Raw genomic sequence first — 13,599 nt, forward strand, 5'->3', positions numbered from 1 at the left:
CTTAAAAAAGTAGGTTGAATTGACTTGCAAAACCAAGCTGTTTTAACTTTGTGCTGCATTTTTTTTTTACAATGATCCTTCTGATTGTTTTCTTTGTTACTTACAGATAACCTATATTTAAAAAACAAGCCCAAACAATGACAAATTGTATGGTATTGTGGTAAATATAGGTGAAATCTTAATTTTTATAATATAGTTTATAGTACAATTTTAAATGGGCGTGGTCTTAAATCTATTAGACTACAGAAAATAAATCTTTTTTAACATTTTGTCTGTAAACATCAGCAAATATACAATAAAAGCGATGCAGTATTGTTCAATGAAAGTCCTATGTGGCATAATATTTCTCAACCAATCCCTCATCCAATCAGTTTTTGCACAAAAAAAGTGTGAAAATGCCATCATATAGTAGAATATCAATTATTTGCAGGTTTTATCATTTAAAGTAAGTACATTGAGAATCATATGGTAAAATAACGGTAGTTAGGTTTGAAGATGTTAAGTAAAATATTTTTCATTATTTGTTTCCAGTTACACAAACTTTTGCTGATTACAAATATTGAGTAGGCTATAGTCTAAAGACCATTGCAACAACGAGGTCGCGAACGCGTCCCCTTTAATGTTGCGTCACAATTCTGAAATGAAAGTAATCCAGACAAAAACCGCATAAAATTTAAATAAATCTGTAATGTACCTCGTTTACCACCTTGCTTTATTTTTCTAGCTTATCCTCTACTGACAATACCCTCTCACGTGTAAGTGAAACGTAGTCTCTCCGTAGGATGTCCCAGTTGTAGATGGGTGTGGTTTTTATTCCGCGTGAGGAATAATAATCTTGAGGAGGAGACATATCATATGTATTTATTTTAGCGGCGATTAGGCGCTTCTTTTTGCCTGACTTTTACTTGAACACCTACAATATGCTTAATAGTTTGTTTGGACTTGTTTATCTGTCAGCAGTCTCGCTGTTAGTAAGTCTTACAGGTTGGTATATTAACATAACTCGTTTTGATTGTTTCGATTCGCGCGCGCAAACAATGCTTTATGACAGTGATTTATACTCACAAGACTTGCCGCTATCGGAGGGTTAAACGTGAATTGTTTCAGGGCCATAATGCATGTTACTTTGCTTTGTTTTTCCTGTAGTGTTAAAATGTGTTTGCGGTAAGTTTCAATATCAGTTCACTACTGTACACAGCCAAAATGGTCCCACATTGAATGCTTTATCTAAGACGTCACCGTGTGCTCTGTCCTATTTAACGTTACACCGCTGTGTACTTTTCCAAACGTCTACTGATAGCCTTTAATAGTGAGGATACTGAATACTTTTTATAAACTCACAAAGTCCAAACTTAGCAGTCGGTCAAATGTCAAACCATAACCAGATACCTTAACAGCTGATAGTTATTTCTGTGTTTGTCTGTCTGTCAAGTAAACACGTATCATTCTGCATTTCTGTTAGGGGAATAGTTCAGCCAAAATGTATCATTTCCCCACCCTCATGTTATTTCAAACCTATTCTCTCTTTATCCATGGAAACAGCAAATGTTAGATCATTCTTTGTGCAGATCTTTTCCTTGCAGTGACTACTGTAATACGATTTAATAAATTTTTTCCTTTGCAAGCTTGTGGTCACTAGTAACTGTTGTTGTATTATAAAACGTTTAAAATGACAGGTTTACAGATTTTGTTTTGGAAGTTATTTGCTTTGAATGACTTTTTAACTGTTCAGTGTGCTTTGCAGGTATACAAGCTCAATGTCCTGTAAAACTCAACCCACCGAGAGTTGTTGTGGAGTACGGCAGCTCTGTTTCAGTGGATTGCATCACTAATATCACAAATGATCTGATGGGCTGGGAAGCCAATGTAGGAAATAAATCCATGGTCACAGACAAACTGATCACCTGGAGCGTGTCTAACCTGAGACAATGGGACATACGGCCACAGTGCTACATAAACTACAATAGGATGCCACCTTGTTCAACTTTTCTCCCAGTCACAGTTTACAGTGAGTTTCCATGTGAGTTTTAACTGAAATACAGAATATAAAATCTACATTCATTGATGTAATATCAGTTTTTTTTAAATCTTCTTTCACAGAGACTCCAGATAGTGTCTCCATCAGCACAGTCGAACCACTAATGAAGGAGTACTACCAATATGAGTTCCATTGTGATATTGTGAATGTGGCTCCAAAAAAATTCACTGTGAAATGGTTTAAAGGAGAAACAAACGTGGATAATGAGACCTTCAATTACACCACCAAGACTCCAGTGAATGAAACATCTAAATTTCAGTTCACTGCATACAGAGATGATGATGGAGCTCAGTACAGATGTGAAGCAGAGCTGGAACTGGGAGCAGATGGACCTCAACCTCCTCCTATTGTGACATCAAAAACTTATCAGATTACAGTACGGTGTAAGTCTTAGCTTTCATATAAAAGCTTGCTTTTTCAGGAGCATTTGAATGCACTATATGAAATTTGCAACTATTTATGGCCCATATTCAGTCACATACAGAGCTTTACATTCAACTGAGATAATTTCATGATAATACAAATTACTTAATTTTATTAGTAGGATGAATGGTCTCATACTTTTAAGAATATTTTTCAATTGCTTGTATATGGCAGTCTAATTTAAACTTACACCTTTGGCGAAAGTGACTGTGGTTACGCCCACTGAGTGGCAAAAGACTGAAATTAGTGAAAACAAGGGGAAAACGCGTCTAAATGGGAAAACATTTAAAACAGATTTAACAAGAATTCGGAGCTATCGTTTTATAGATTGCCATAAAACACAGAAAGGAGAAGTTAATGGATCGTTCATGCCAAAGTACACTGACCACATGTGGGTTGACAAGTTGCTAGGGTCACTATCAAGCAGAGGTGGACACTAGCTTATGTATTTTACTTTCTACTTAGTATAGTATTTATTTAAGTATTTGTATTTTATCAGTGTTTTTCTTTGGAAAACATACATTCCAAAGCATATTATCATAATTTTAACTCTATTATTACATTTCATTACTTTTTGTTTTGCATTTAATATTTAAGTACATTAACATACTACATTTACTCAAGTAAAAGTATACAATTTTAATGTAATTAGTTATGAAATAAATTTTAATATGCAACATAACAGAATACACAGTACGATTATGCTTTAGAATGTAGTGAAGTAACATTTTTCCCAAAACAACACCATAATAAAGCACAAATGTTTGGAAAATGTAACTAATGTATTGTAAGTATTGTCCACCTCTGCTATCAGATCCAACTGAATTCAATTTAAGCTGATAAAAGTCAGTTTTACTCGCAATTTGGCAGCAGTCACTATGAAAACAAGCCCTTTTTGTTAAATGTTTGCCACTCCTCAGGGCGTGGTAACATGGAAAAGTGACGTCAATGCATGATACCCTCAATATATTGAATTAGGTGAAAAATCTGTCTAGATGAGCATGAAACTTGTGTCAGACTAGTTACATAAGTAATTGATTAAATGATAGTTCACCCAAAAATGAAAATTCTGTCATCATTTACTCACCCTCATGTTACTACAAAAACTGCCAATTTAGTACATTTATTTGTACTCATGAACGTTTTTAACTAAACTGATCGTGAGCACCATTCACTTCTATAGTATTAGTATTATTTTTCCTACTATGGAAGTAAACAGTTTGGTTACAAATGTTCCTCTAAATATCTTTCTTCGTGTTCATCAGAACAAATACATTTATTCAGGTTTGTAACAACATGAGAGTGAGGAAGGATATTTTCATTTTTGTATAAACTATCCCTTTAAAGGTCCACTGTGTAAATTTTTAGTGGCATCTAGCGGTGAGGTTGTGAATTGCACCCAACGCCTCAGACCACAACTCACCCCTCTCTTTCAAAACGAACAGAAAAGCTACGATAGCCACCACGGGACAAACACGTCATCGTCTTATGATGCATTCACACCAACCGCGGCAGAGGCGGCAAAAACGCGCTATTCGTGCGTAATTGGGTTCTTGAACATTTGAGTTTACTCGCTTCTTCGTGCATGAAAGCCGTGCGTGAAATTCTAGTCATTCGAGACATTAGGGGCTGTTTACACTTGGTGTTAAGATGTGTTTTCATCGATCGGATCACAAGTGGACGAGAGACACACATTACATTTACACCTGGTATTTAAGTCTCTTTTGTCCACTTTCGACCGCTTCTGTCCTGAATACTGTGAGGGGGTGGTCTGTCGAGACTGTGGGCGAGTCTATCTGCTGTCATTCAAACGCGAGCGGGAGTAATTATGAGTTCATATGGACGCAAACTAATATTATGTCGGAGTCCGCGTGTATGTCTAGCAAGTAAACATGTTGCACAGTGTTGTGTCCGTGTATATGTTAGAGCTTTCTATAAAAAAGCGCAATTGATGAAATAAGATTGCGCAACTTTCACATGCTTTCAAAACAAAACTACGGAGATCAGCCGCTTGAGTTTTATCAATGAAAGGCTAAAAATAGCACTGTTCACCGTATCTTCAAGCCAGAAGTCCGAAAAGACGTAAAACTTGTGTTTAGTACCTCAGATTAGATAAATGGGCGGAGAGAAGGCGGTCGCATTTGGCTGTTCGAACACATTCAACCACCTGTGCGTTTACACAAGCAAAAGCAATCCGATCGAAAGGGGTTTCAACTACCTCTGAATGTGGTTGAAACACATTCAAAACATTTTGGACACCGTTAACACCTGGCATTAACGTCGTCCACTTGTGATCCGATCGTTGAAAACGCATGTTAATGCCAAGTGTAAACAGCCTCTTAGACAACTAGTCACAAAACACGATATATAGAGCAGTTTGTCTGTTTAGGGCTACTGTAGAAACATGGTGGAGCAAAATAGCTACTTCAATCTAACGAGACCAGCAGTGTACATAAAAACAATACAGTTCATTATGTGCGGTCTTTATACACTCATAATACAGTTATCTATATTATACTGCATTTCGGTCAAGAGATCCTTCTAAAAGTTACACAATGCACCTTTATGCAGCTGCTAATCAAATAGTAAACACTATAAATGTGTTGCATATGTGCTTAGAAGTTTCTCTTTGCCTTTCTCAGATCGACCAAAACACGAGGTGACCATTGAACTCATCAGTACAAATGATGGAGACATCACTCTGAACTGTACAGTAGCGGCAAATCCACCTGCTACTTACTCCTGGTACTCAGAGCATTGGACAACGTCAAAAAATTCATCAGTGCTCACATTCTCTACACTGACTCCAGGGAACTACACATGCACTGCTACAAACCTTCTAGGACAATCCACTAAAATGTTCATCATCACAGGTAAATCAAAAATAAATGACAAAATAATAACATTTTATTTGACGGTGACTTTGTTAAACATGTTAGATGTAATTACTACAGTAAACAGTAAATTATGCATAATTACATGGAACTAAACCTAAACCCTATACTAAGTATATTATTCTTACTAACATTTTGTTTTATTCTTACTGTTTGGCCTTTAACAATTAGGTTGCTAGTAGTTAGTTTTTAATACATAAAGGGGCGGTTTCCCGGACAGGGATTAGACTAATCCTAGACTAAAATAAATTCCAAACCGAAAACAACTTGCACTGACATATCTTAAAATACATCAGTGCCCTTTGTTTTGCCTTAAAATTCACACAAGTAATGTTTTTACTAAGGCATGTTTGTTAAAACTAGTTATATTACCCAATAAAACTAAGGCTTAGTCCTGGTTTAAGCTAATCCCTGTCCAAGAAACCATCCCATAGGTTTTAGGTTAAGCCAGGACTAGGCCTTAGTTGTGTTGGGACATTTAGGTAGTTTTTACAAACAAACCTTACAAAAAAATCTATACTGGTGTGCTTCTTGAGACAAAACAACAGCACTGATATATGTTAAAGGAATAGTCTACTCATTTTCAATATTAAAATATGTTATTACCTTAACTAAGAATTGTTGATACATCCCTCTATCATCTGTGTGCGTGCACGTAAGCGCTGGAGCGCGCTGCGACACTTCGATAGCATTTAGCTTAGCACCATTCATTCAATGGTACCAATCAGAGATAAAGTTAGAAGTGACCAAACACATCAACGTTTTTCCTATTTAAGACGAGTAGTTATACGAGCAAGTTTGGTGGTACAAAATAAAACATAGCGCTTTTCTAAGCGGATTTAAAAGAGGAACTATATTTTATGGCGTAATAGCACTTTTGGGAGTACTTCGACTCGCCTGAAAAGTCCGCTCCCCTTCTCACTCTCATAATGGGAGAGGGAGGGTGTACTGTGCCAAGTCGAAGTACTCCCAAAAGTGCTAGATCAGCTAAATGGATTTCAGATGAGCTGTCATTTTACTTTTACTTTTGGTTTTCTTTTCTGTTTTTATGCCAATTGTTAATTCATTCTCTCATGAGTGTGTTTCAGTTTTACTTGCAAACTGGTTTCAGTCAGATTTCACATTAACTTAAAGGTCCCGTTCTTTCTGTGTTTTTGAAGCTTTGATTGTGTCTACAGTGCACAATATAACATCTGTTCTTGTTTCACGTGTAAAAAAACGCTGTATTTTTCACACAATTTACTTATCTGTATAGCGCTGTTTTCACTGTCCTAAAAATGAGCTGATGTCTTCCTTGTTCTATGAAGTCCCTCCTTCAGAAATACGTATTGAGTTCTGATTGTGTAGCTTGTTTAGTGTGTTGTGTTTCGATAGCAGCTTAGCTTAGCAGAGCCGTTTGAGCCAAAGCTGGTGACTGACGTTTTCCTGTGGGCGGAGTTTAGTCACTCTTTTATTGACGTCATTAAAACAGGAAGTAGAGGACTGTAGTCCAAACCAACCGTTCGCTGTAGTCTTTTAAAGGGGAATTCTGTTAAAGAAAATATATCGCCTGACAGTGAACTTTGAGCTTTATCATATTATTTATGTTCTAACAGCAACATTACACACTAACTAATGTTTGAGAAATGGGATCAGGAAGAACGTGACCTTTAAACAGACCACGTATTTCAAGATAATAAAACTATTTCTGAAAACCTTTCTAAGAGAGATTGTTAAATCTTTGTTTAAGGATTAGTCAATTTTCTTGGAAGAAAAATCCATATTGTTTACACACCACCATGTCATCCAAAATGTTGATGTCTTTCTTTGTTCAGTTGAGAAAAAAGTATGTTTTTTGAGGAAAACATTTAATTTTAAAAACATAAACTTTAATGGACCGCAACACTTTACAGTCAATGCAGTTTTAAATTGCAGTTTCAAAAGACTCCAAACGATCTCAAACGAGGCATAAGGGTCTTGTCTATCAAAACGGTTGTCATTTTTGACAAGAAAAGTGGAAAGTATGCACTTTTAAACCACAGCTTCTTGTCTTCCTCCGGTTCTGTGACGCTCCAGCTCGACCTCACGTTATATGTCATCACGTCAAGAGGTCAGGGATGACGTATGCGAAACTACGCCCCAGTGTTTACAACTGTGGAGAAAGATGACCGCTCCGAAGTTGTTGTATGTGGAATGATACTAATTAATGTCTTTGTGTCAGTTAATTGTTTAACAAATGGTCCGCAAATGTGCGTTTCATATATGTAACACGTGACCTTTCCACGGCATTACGGAATTACGTGAGGTCACGCTGGGGCATCGCACGACCGGGGTAGGACGAGTGGTTGTGGTTTAAAAGTGCATATTTTTTATTTTTCTTGTCAAAAATGACAATCTTTTGCTAGATGGGACTCTTGTGCCTCGTTTGAGATCATTTAGAGTTCTTTAAAACTGCAATTTTAAACTGCATTAAGTGTTGGGGTCCATTAAAGTCCATTAAAATGAGAAAAATCCTGGAATGTTTTCCTCAAAAAAACCTAAGACATCAACATTTTGGATGACATGGTGGTGATTATATAATCTGGATTTTCTTTTAAGAAAATTGACTAATCCATTAAAGGTTTTTATATTTATTTTCACATAATTAATGATTTGTGCTCAGTCTGTATCTACAGGGTGTTTGCAAACTTGTGAATACATTTACATGTAATTATTTCGATGATTTAGGAAGCGCAACAATAGTTTGTTGTACTGCGTACAGAGTCTCCCGTTGTGTGTTTTTTTTCTGTTTCTAGTTAGCCCGAGGACTGCTTCTGCTTGCATTGCAATGACTCAATAGAGTCAACCTTGTGTAGCTCAGGCAATAAATACAGTGATTCATCAATGACTAAAATCATGAATGCCTTTTTTCTTCCACAGGTGAGCGCACTACATTCTGGACTATTCTTATTTGTGGCCTGGTGGCACTTGCATTATTGTTTGCATTGTACGCGATATACAAAAGGTGTAACTTTACCCAGAATTCTGTCATTTAATTGCCCTATAGTGACCTCAAATTGGGATCTTCTGATCAGGGAGTTCATGAACAAACTTGATATACATAGTTTTAAAATCATACGAGGAGCTAGTCACGTGTGGACAAATGAGTTTTGGTTTAGGACAAATTAGTTTTGATGTATTGGTACTAACACTTTTTTTAAAATGTCATTTATTTGGGCATTGTTATATTAATTTTATAGAATCACTGCTTACTTTAGACAACTGCATGACATTTAGCTTCATAGAGGTACTGTGTGTGGTGTGTACAGAACTTTTTTAAAGGTACTTCTTTTTTAAATGTTATATTCTTGAAATGTCAAAATGTATTTTTGTGTCTATTAACTCATATTTTTACAAATAATGTGAGAAACAGGTCCTTTGTATTGGCATTTTGTTGCATGTAATATAACAATAATTACTGTAATATTTATATATATTTAGGTTACAAATTGTATACTAAGAAAGTTAGCAGAAACCCAACTGTTCACTTTAAGGAGAATAGAGAAGATAATAAAACTGAACTGAGAAATGCAGATTAGACCAGCAGACAAACCGTTTTAAATACAAACTATTACGGTTTCTAGTCTTCAGACTATCATATGTTAATCTTCAGATTTTATATAAACAATTATAAATATCATGTGGCAATTCAAAATTGCTTTTTTAAGACTGAAAGACTTTTCCTCATGGATTGGCGAGTTAAACTAGACACAGAGTTGGATATTTTTGCACATAGGTTTTTTTGGGTATTGGAAGAAATTATTTTGAATTTTGTAGTTGTTAAAATGCTCTTAAGTAAACTTGATGAATTAAACATTTATTTTACATTGACTGTGTTTGTGTACTCAATCCGAATGTGTGCATAAATATTACAAGGCACACAAGAAAAGATAATGTTTTACTGTAACTGTTTTAAATGCAACAAAAGAAATTGTGTTTTATTCTCTGTACTCATTTTCATACATTTTTACTATTTTGTTCAAATGGAATTGGCCTGGAATGTCTTACGTAAGGAATGGTTGACGACGGGCCATTGAATTGTAAGAAAATAATGCACACCAAGGTGGTAATGCCACCGCAGGTGTGCATTGTTTTCAAATAGTTCAAAGGACCGGAGTCAATTATTCCACTTATACCACGGTTACCACAAACATTGCACTGGTGCCTATTTTTAAGACATTTGACAAGTTAGGTGTGCGGTTTACAGAAAAATAATCAACACCCATAGAACATTTATCAGCCAATCAGAATGCAGCATTCAACAGACCCGTGGTATAAATTTAAATAAGCCTCAGATGTTTCATGTGAAAACTTATCAGCATTGTTTATTCAGGTTTATAGAGGTCTTTTATCAGTAACCATAAATAAGGTCAAGTAACAGCACATAGCAAACAGTGTAGCATATGCTGAATAGTGTTATTCACAACTTCAGTTTCCTGTATATAAAAATAATAGCAGCATGTGTCAAAGGCTGTGTTCAGAATGGTGTGCTACAAAACAACATATTGAAATGTGCAACATTTACTGTGTACAGATTGGGAACTTTTGCATGGAAAAAATATGCAATAAGCAGTAAAACACAAATTGCGTAACACTGTAGACCGCAATGCAATGCACTTAACCTTATTTTTGTTGAACTGTAAACTATTTCATACATAGTTGTTCTCCTTTTTGGATATTTATAGAACTTAACACCCACAACTGTTCAAATTTAAAAGCTGCAGAGGCAAAATGTGTCAAGTTCACTATTAAGATCACATGCTGTATGTAAAAACTGCTGATTGTCTAAATAATAGAATTTAAACAGTACATTTACAGAAATATTGTGCTTTTTTGAACGTTGAACGTTCAATGAAATGACCCCAAGCCCATTTGAGTTTGAGACCCCTGGTGCATTACTCACATCTTCCACATAACTAAAACATGTTTCCAGAGAAACAAACACATATTATAGTGTATAAATTAACTCTCGCTATTTGTGTCTTTTGTGTGGGTTTATGTTTCATAGCGATGGTACTTCCTCTGCCAAAAATGGCTTCTTGGGAGCACATGCAAGTGTGTTGCCATAGCAACTGTACTACGAGCTTTAATGCTGCCTGCCAAAAGTCTCAAGCAGAAAAAAACGCTTCTGTGTATTTACCCTTCGACATTCGTATAAAGAACTGTTAACCTGAAGATATTAACTAGCAGTATAGCAAATTAAGTGTGCAGTGAACAAAGCCAACATAGCAAACACTGAAGTAGGCTACAAACGTTGAACAGATGTGAAATGTCATTTCCCAGGACAAGGACACCAACATGAAACCATAAAGAAGGGAAATGAGATTTCCAAACAAGCGCAGTTGAATGATCTGAAGGTTGTAGGGGTAATGTGTGCGTTTGGCAGTTTTTACAAACTTTACGCTAATGTCTATGTTCACGGTTGGTATTTAGTGACCCCTGCCGGTCATGGAAAGAACTACATAAAATACGTAAATGGAAAGAAATACAGAAGTCATATGACTTAAACAGACAGTGTTGTTCATTGAAATTGTTAACATGAGGGTCATAGCAAATATTTTCAGAAGTAAACACAAGAGGGCACTGTATACTTGAATATATAGAGCAGTATCTCAACTTTTCTTGACTTTAATTGTCCACAGCACGGCCCGGCCCCCTTACTCAAGAACTAGAAACACTACCCTGCTGAAAAAAAACAATAAAACCATTAAAGAAAATTCTAATGGTTTCCATTAAAATACCAATAGGAACCATTAGCTTTTACCAATAAAACCACTACACTGTATTTTGTTTTGGGCCATATTCCATTAGAACCAATAAAATTCACAATAAAACCAATAGAATTTCTGTGATGGGGTAGTTTATTTTAATGCTTGCTTTGTCTTATTTTAAACAATTTTATGTTATCTCAGTGCTCTCTAGAAGGCACCAGACCCCTGGTTCAGAAGGGTTTATAAATACAGTATATAGTAGCGTGAACCAAAGGCACCTTTAAAGGGGACATATTATGAAAATCTGACTTTTTCCATGTTTAAGTGCTATAATTGGGACCCCAGTGCTCTTATCAACCTGGAAAATGTGAAAAAGATCAACACAGTAACTTATTTTTGTAAACCATTCTCTGCAAGCATGTGAAAAATCAGGTAATTGAAATTTGGCTCCCCTGGTGATGTCAGAAGGGGATAATACCGCCCCTTAATCTGCACTACCCAACCATGCCACTGCCATTTAGTGCAGAGATCAGCTCATTTGCATGTTAAAGGACACACCCAAAACAGCACATTTTTGCTCGCACATACAAAGTGTCAATTTTAACATGCTATAATAAATTATAATGAACTTAAACTTCACATATGTAATCTGGAGACACCAAAGATTTATTTTACATTTTTAAAAAAGTCATTTTAATGTACCCTTTAAAATTGGGTACATTTACAGGGTACAGGGAAAATTTAGTTAGATGGTTATTTGATTGGTGATATTAAAAATAACAATACACCTCAATATAAAATACCAAATATTATGTGGAAAAAGTATTTAAATAATGTATTTTATAAAAAAAATACTCAAAATAAATGTGAAACTACTGATAAAGTGGTTGGGATTAAAGGAACACACCACTTTTTTATTTAAAAAATCCCAATAATTTATTCACCCCCATGTCATCCAAAATGTTGATGTCTTTCTTTGTTCAGTGGAGAAGAAATTCATTTTTTTAAGAAAAACATTCCAGGTTTTTAATAGACAATTAAAATAGTTAATTTAATAGACTTTATTGGACCTCAACAGTTTGCAGTTTCGATGCAGTTTAAAATTGCAGTTTCAACGCAGCTTCAAAGGGCTCCAAATGATCTCAACCGAGGCGTAAGGGTCTTATTTAGCAAAATGATTGTTATTTTCGGCAAGAAAAATAAAAAATAAGCACTTTTAAACCATAACTTCTCGTTTTGCACTAGCCGTGTGACGCACCAGCGGGACAATAAGTATTACGTAATCACGTTGAAAGGTTACACATGATGTATGCTTTTTTGGAGTGAGCATAGAAATGTCATGTAGCGTGAAATGTCATGGAAAACCACTACACTGCAGTCTCTCGATCTCATTTCCAACAGTTTTTTCAAACTCTATTAAACACAATTGAAAACATGTTTCCTGATAAGGAACTACTCTAAGGATGAATGTTTGTTGGCAATTGTGCTCATGTTGCATTGATTTTGAGATTCTTATGCGAGATGATGTTTAAAGTAGTGCTGGGCAAAGATTAATCGCGATTAATTGCATACAAAATAAAAGTGATTTTTGGCATAATATATGAGTATGTGCTGTGTGTAATTATTATGTATAAATAAATACACACACATTCATGTATGTATTTAAGAAACATTTACATGTTTATATATATTTATTTATATTTTTATATATTCTATATTAAAAATAAATAAATAAAAATTATATATAAATAAAACAATTCTGAAATGAATATATGAATGTGTGTGTGGTTAAATATACACAATAATTAGACACAGTACACGCACATATATTATGCAAAAAATCACTTTTATTATGTATGCGATTAATCGCGATTAATCTTGGCCCAGCACTAGTTTAAAGTCCTGGACAATGTCTGTCCCATGTCGCAACTGCCTTTTTTAAGACACGTAAATCTTTAAAAATGACAAGTGAAGATGTTACTGGTGTGATTTATTTCATAGAAAAAAAACAAGATCTTATTTAAGGCAATTAACCAAAACCCCATTCAAAAAACCTGCTGAATTCAGGACGATGTAAGCGGAAGTGCTAACATGTTAAATCGGTTCTGGGTTTTCCCAACAAAAATTCGTAATCCCTGCAGCACTATATTATAAATGATCAGGGCCACACCGTGGCATAGGCGAAATAGGCAGTTGCGGAGTGATTTGCACAACTCTGACCGAGCTCTCTGCTCCTCACCAGGGGCTTCTCGGCTGCTGCAAGCAAATCACTCCCCCCAGTAGCAGTGCTTCACCTTCAGAGAATATAGTTCCCGGTAGTATACTGTTAAAAGATGGCTGTGTCTCATATGAACTTGTTATTTGTACACGGTGTGACTATACAAATCACAACATATAAATAGGAAAATGTTCGCGTTATTTTTTCACTTATTGGGAGAAGTTTGCTAGCTGGAGCCATTCACTTCCAGTCTTTGTGCTAAGCTAAGCGGGGGCTGCGTCAGACAGAGTTACAGCA

General features: G+C 35.6%; 1 protein-coding gene across 3 annotated transcripts; it reads left to right on the top strand.

The window, feature by feature from the left end:
- The first annotated feature begins 668 nt into the window (after positions 1-668).
- LOC129431100 (intercellular adhesion molecule 2) lies at positions 669-9,200 on the top strand. Of its 3 annotated transcripts, none has more exons than XM_073856991.1 (5): positions 669-755; positions 1,745-2,008; positions 2,101-2,421; positions 5,104-5,334; positions 8,254-9,200. In XM_073856991.1, exons 2-5 carry the CDS (start codon positions 1,849-1,851, stop codon positions 8,367-8,369), a joined length of 828 nt encoding a protein of 275 aa, XP_073713092.1. In that variant the 5' UTR covers positions 669-755; positions 1,745-1,848; the 3' UTR covers positions 8,370-9,200. The 3 variants fall into 3 exon arrangements, with proteins under 3 accessions (XP_073713092.1, XP_055044806.2, XP_055044814.2); XM_055188831.2 differs by lacking the exon at positions 669-755 and adding an exon at positions 790-984 and having other exon boundaries at positions 1,733-2,008; XM_055188839.2 differs by lacking the exon at positions 669-755 and adding an exon at positions 791-984.
- The last annotated feature ends 4,399 nt before the right edge of the window (positions 9,201-13,599 follow it).

Source organism: Misgurnus anguillicaudatus, chromosome 19 (genome assembly GCF_027580225.2).
Source record: "Misgurnus anguillicaudatus chromosome 19, ASM2758022v2, whole genome shotgun sequence".
Taxonomy (NCBI): domain Eukaryota; kingdom Metazoa; phylum Chordata; class Actinopteri; order Cypriniformes; family Cobitidae; genus Misgurnus; species Misgurnus anguillicaudatus.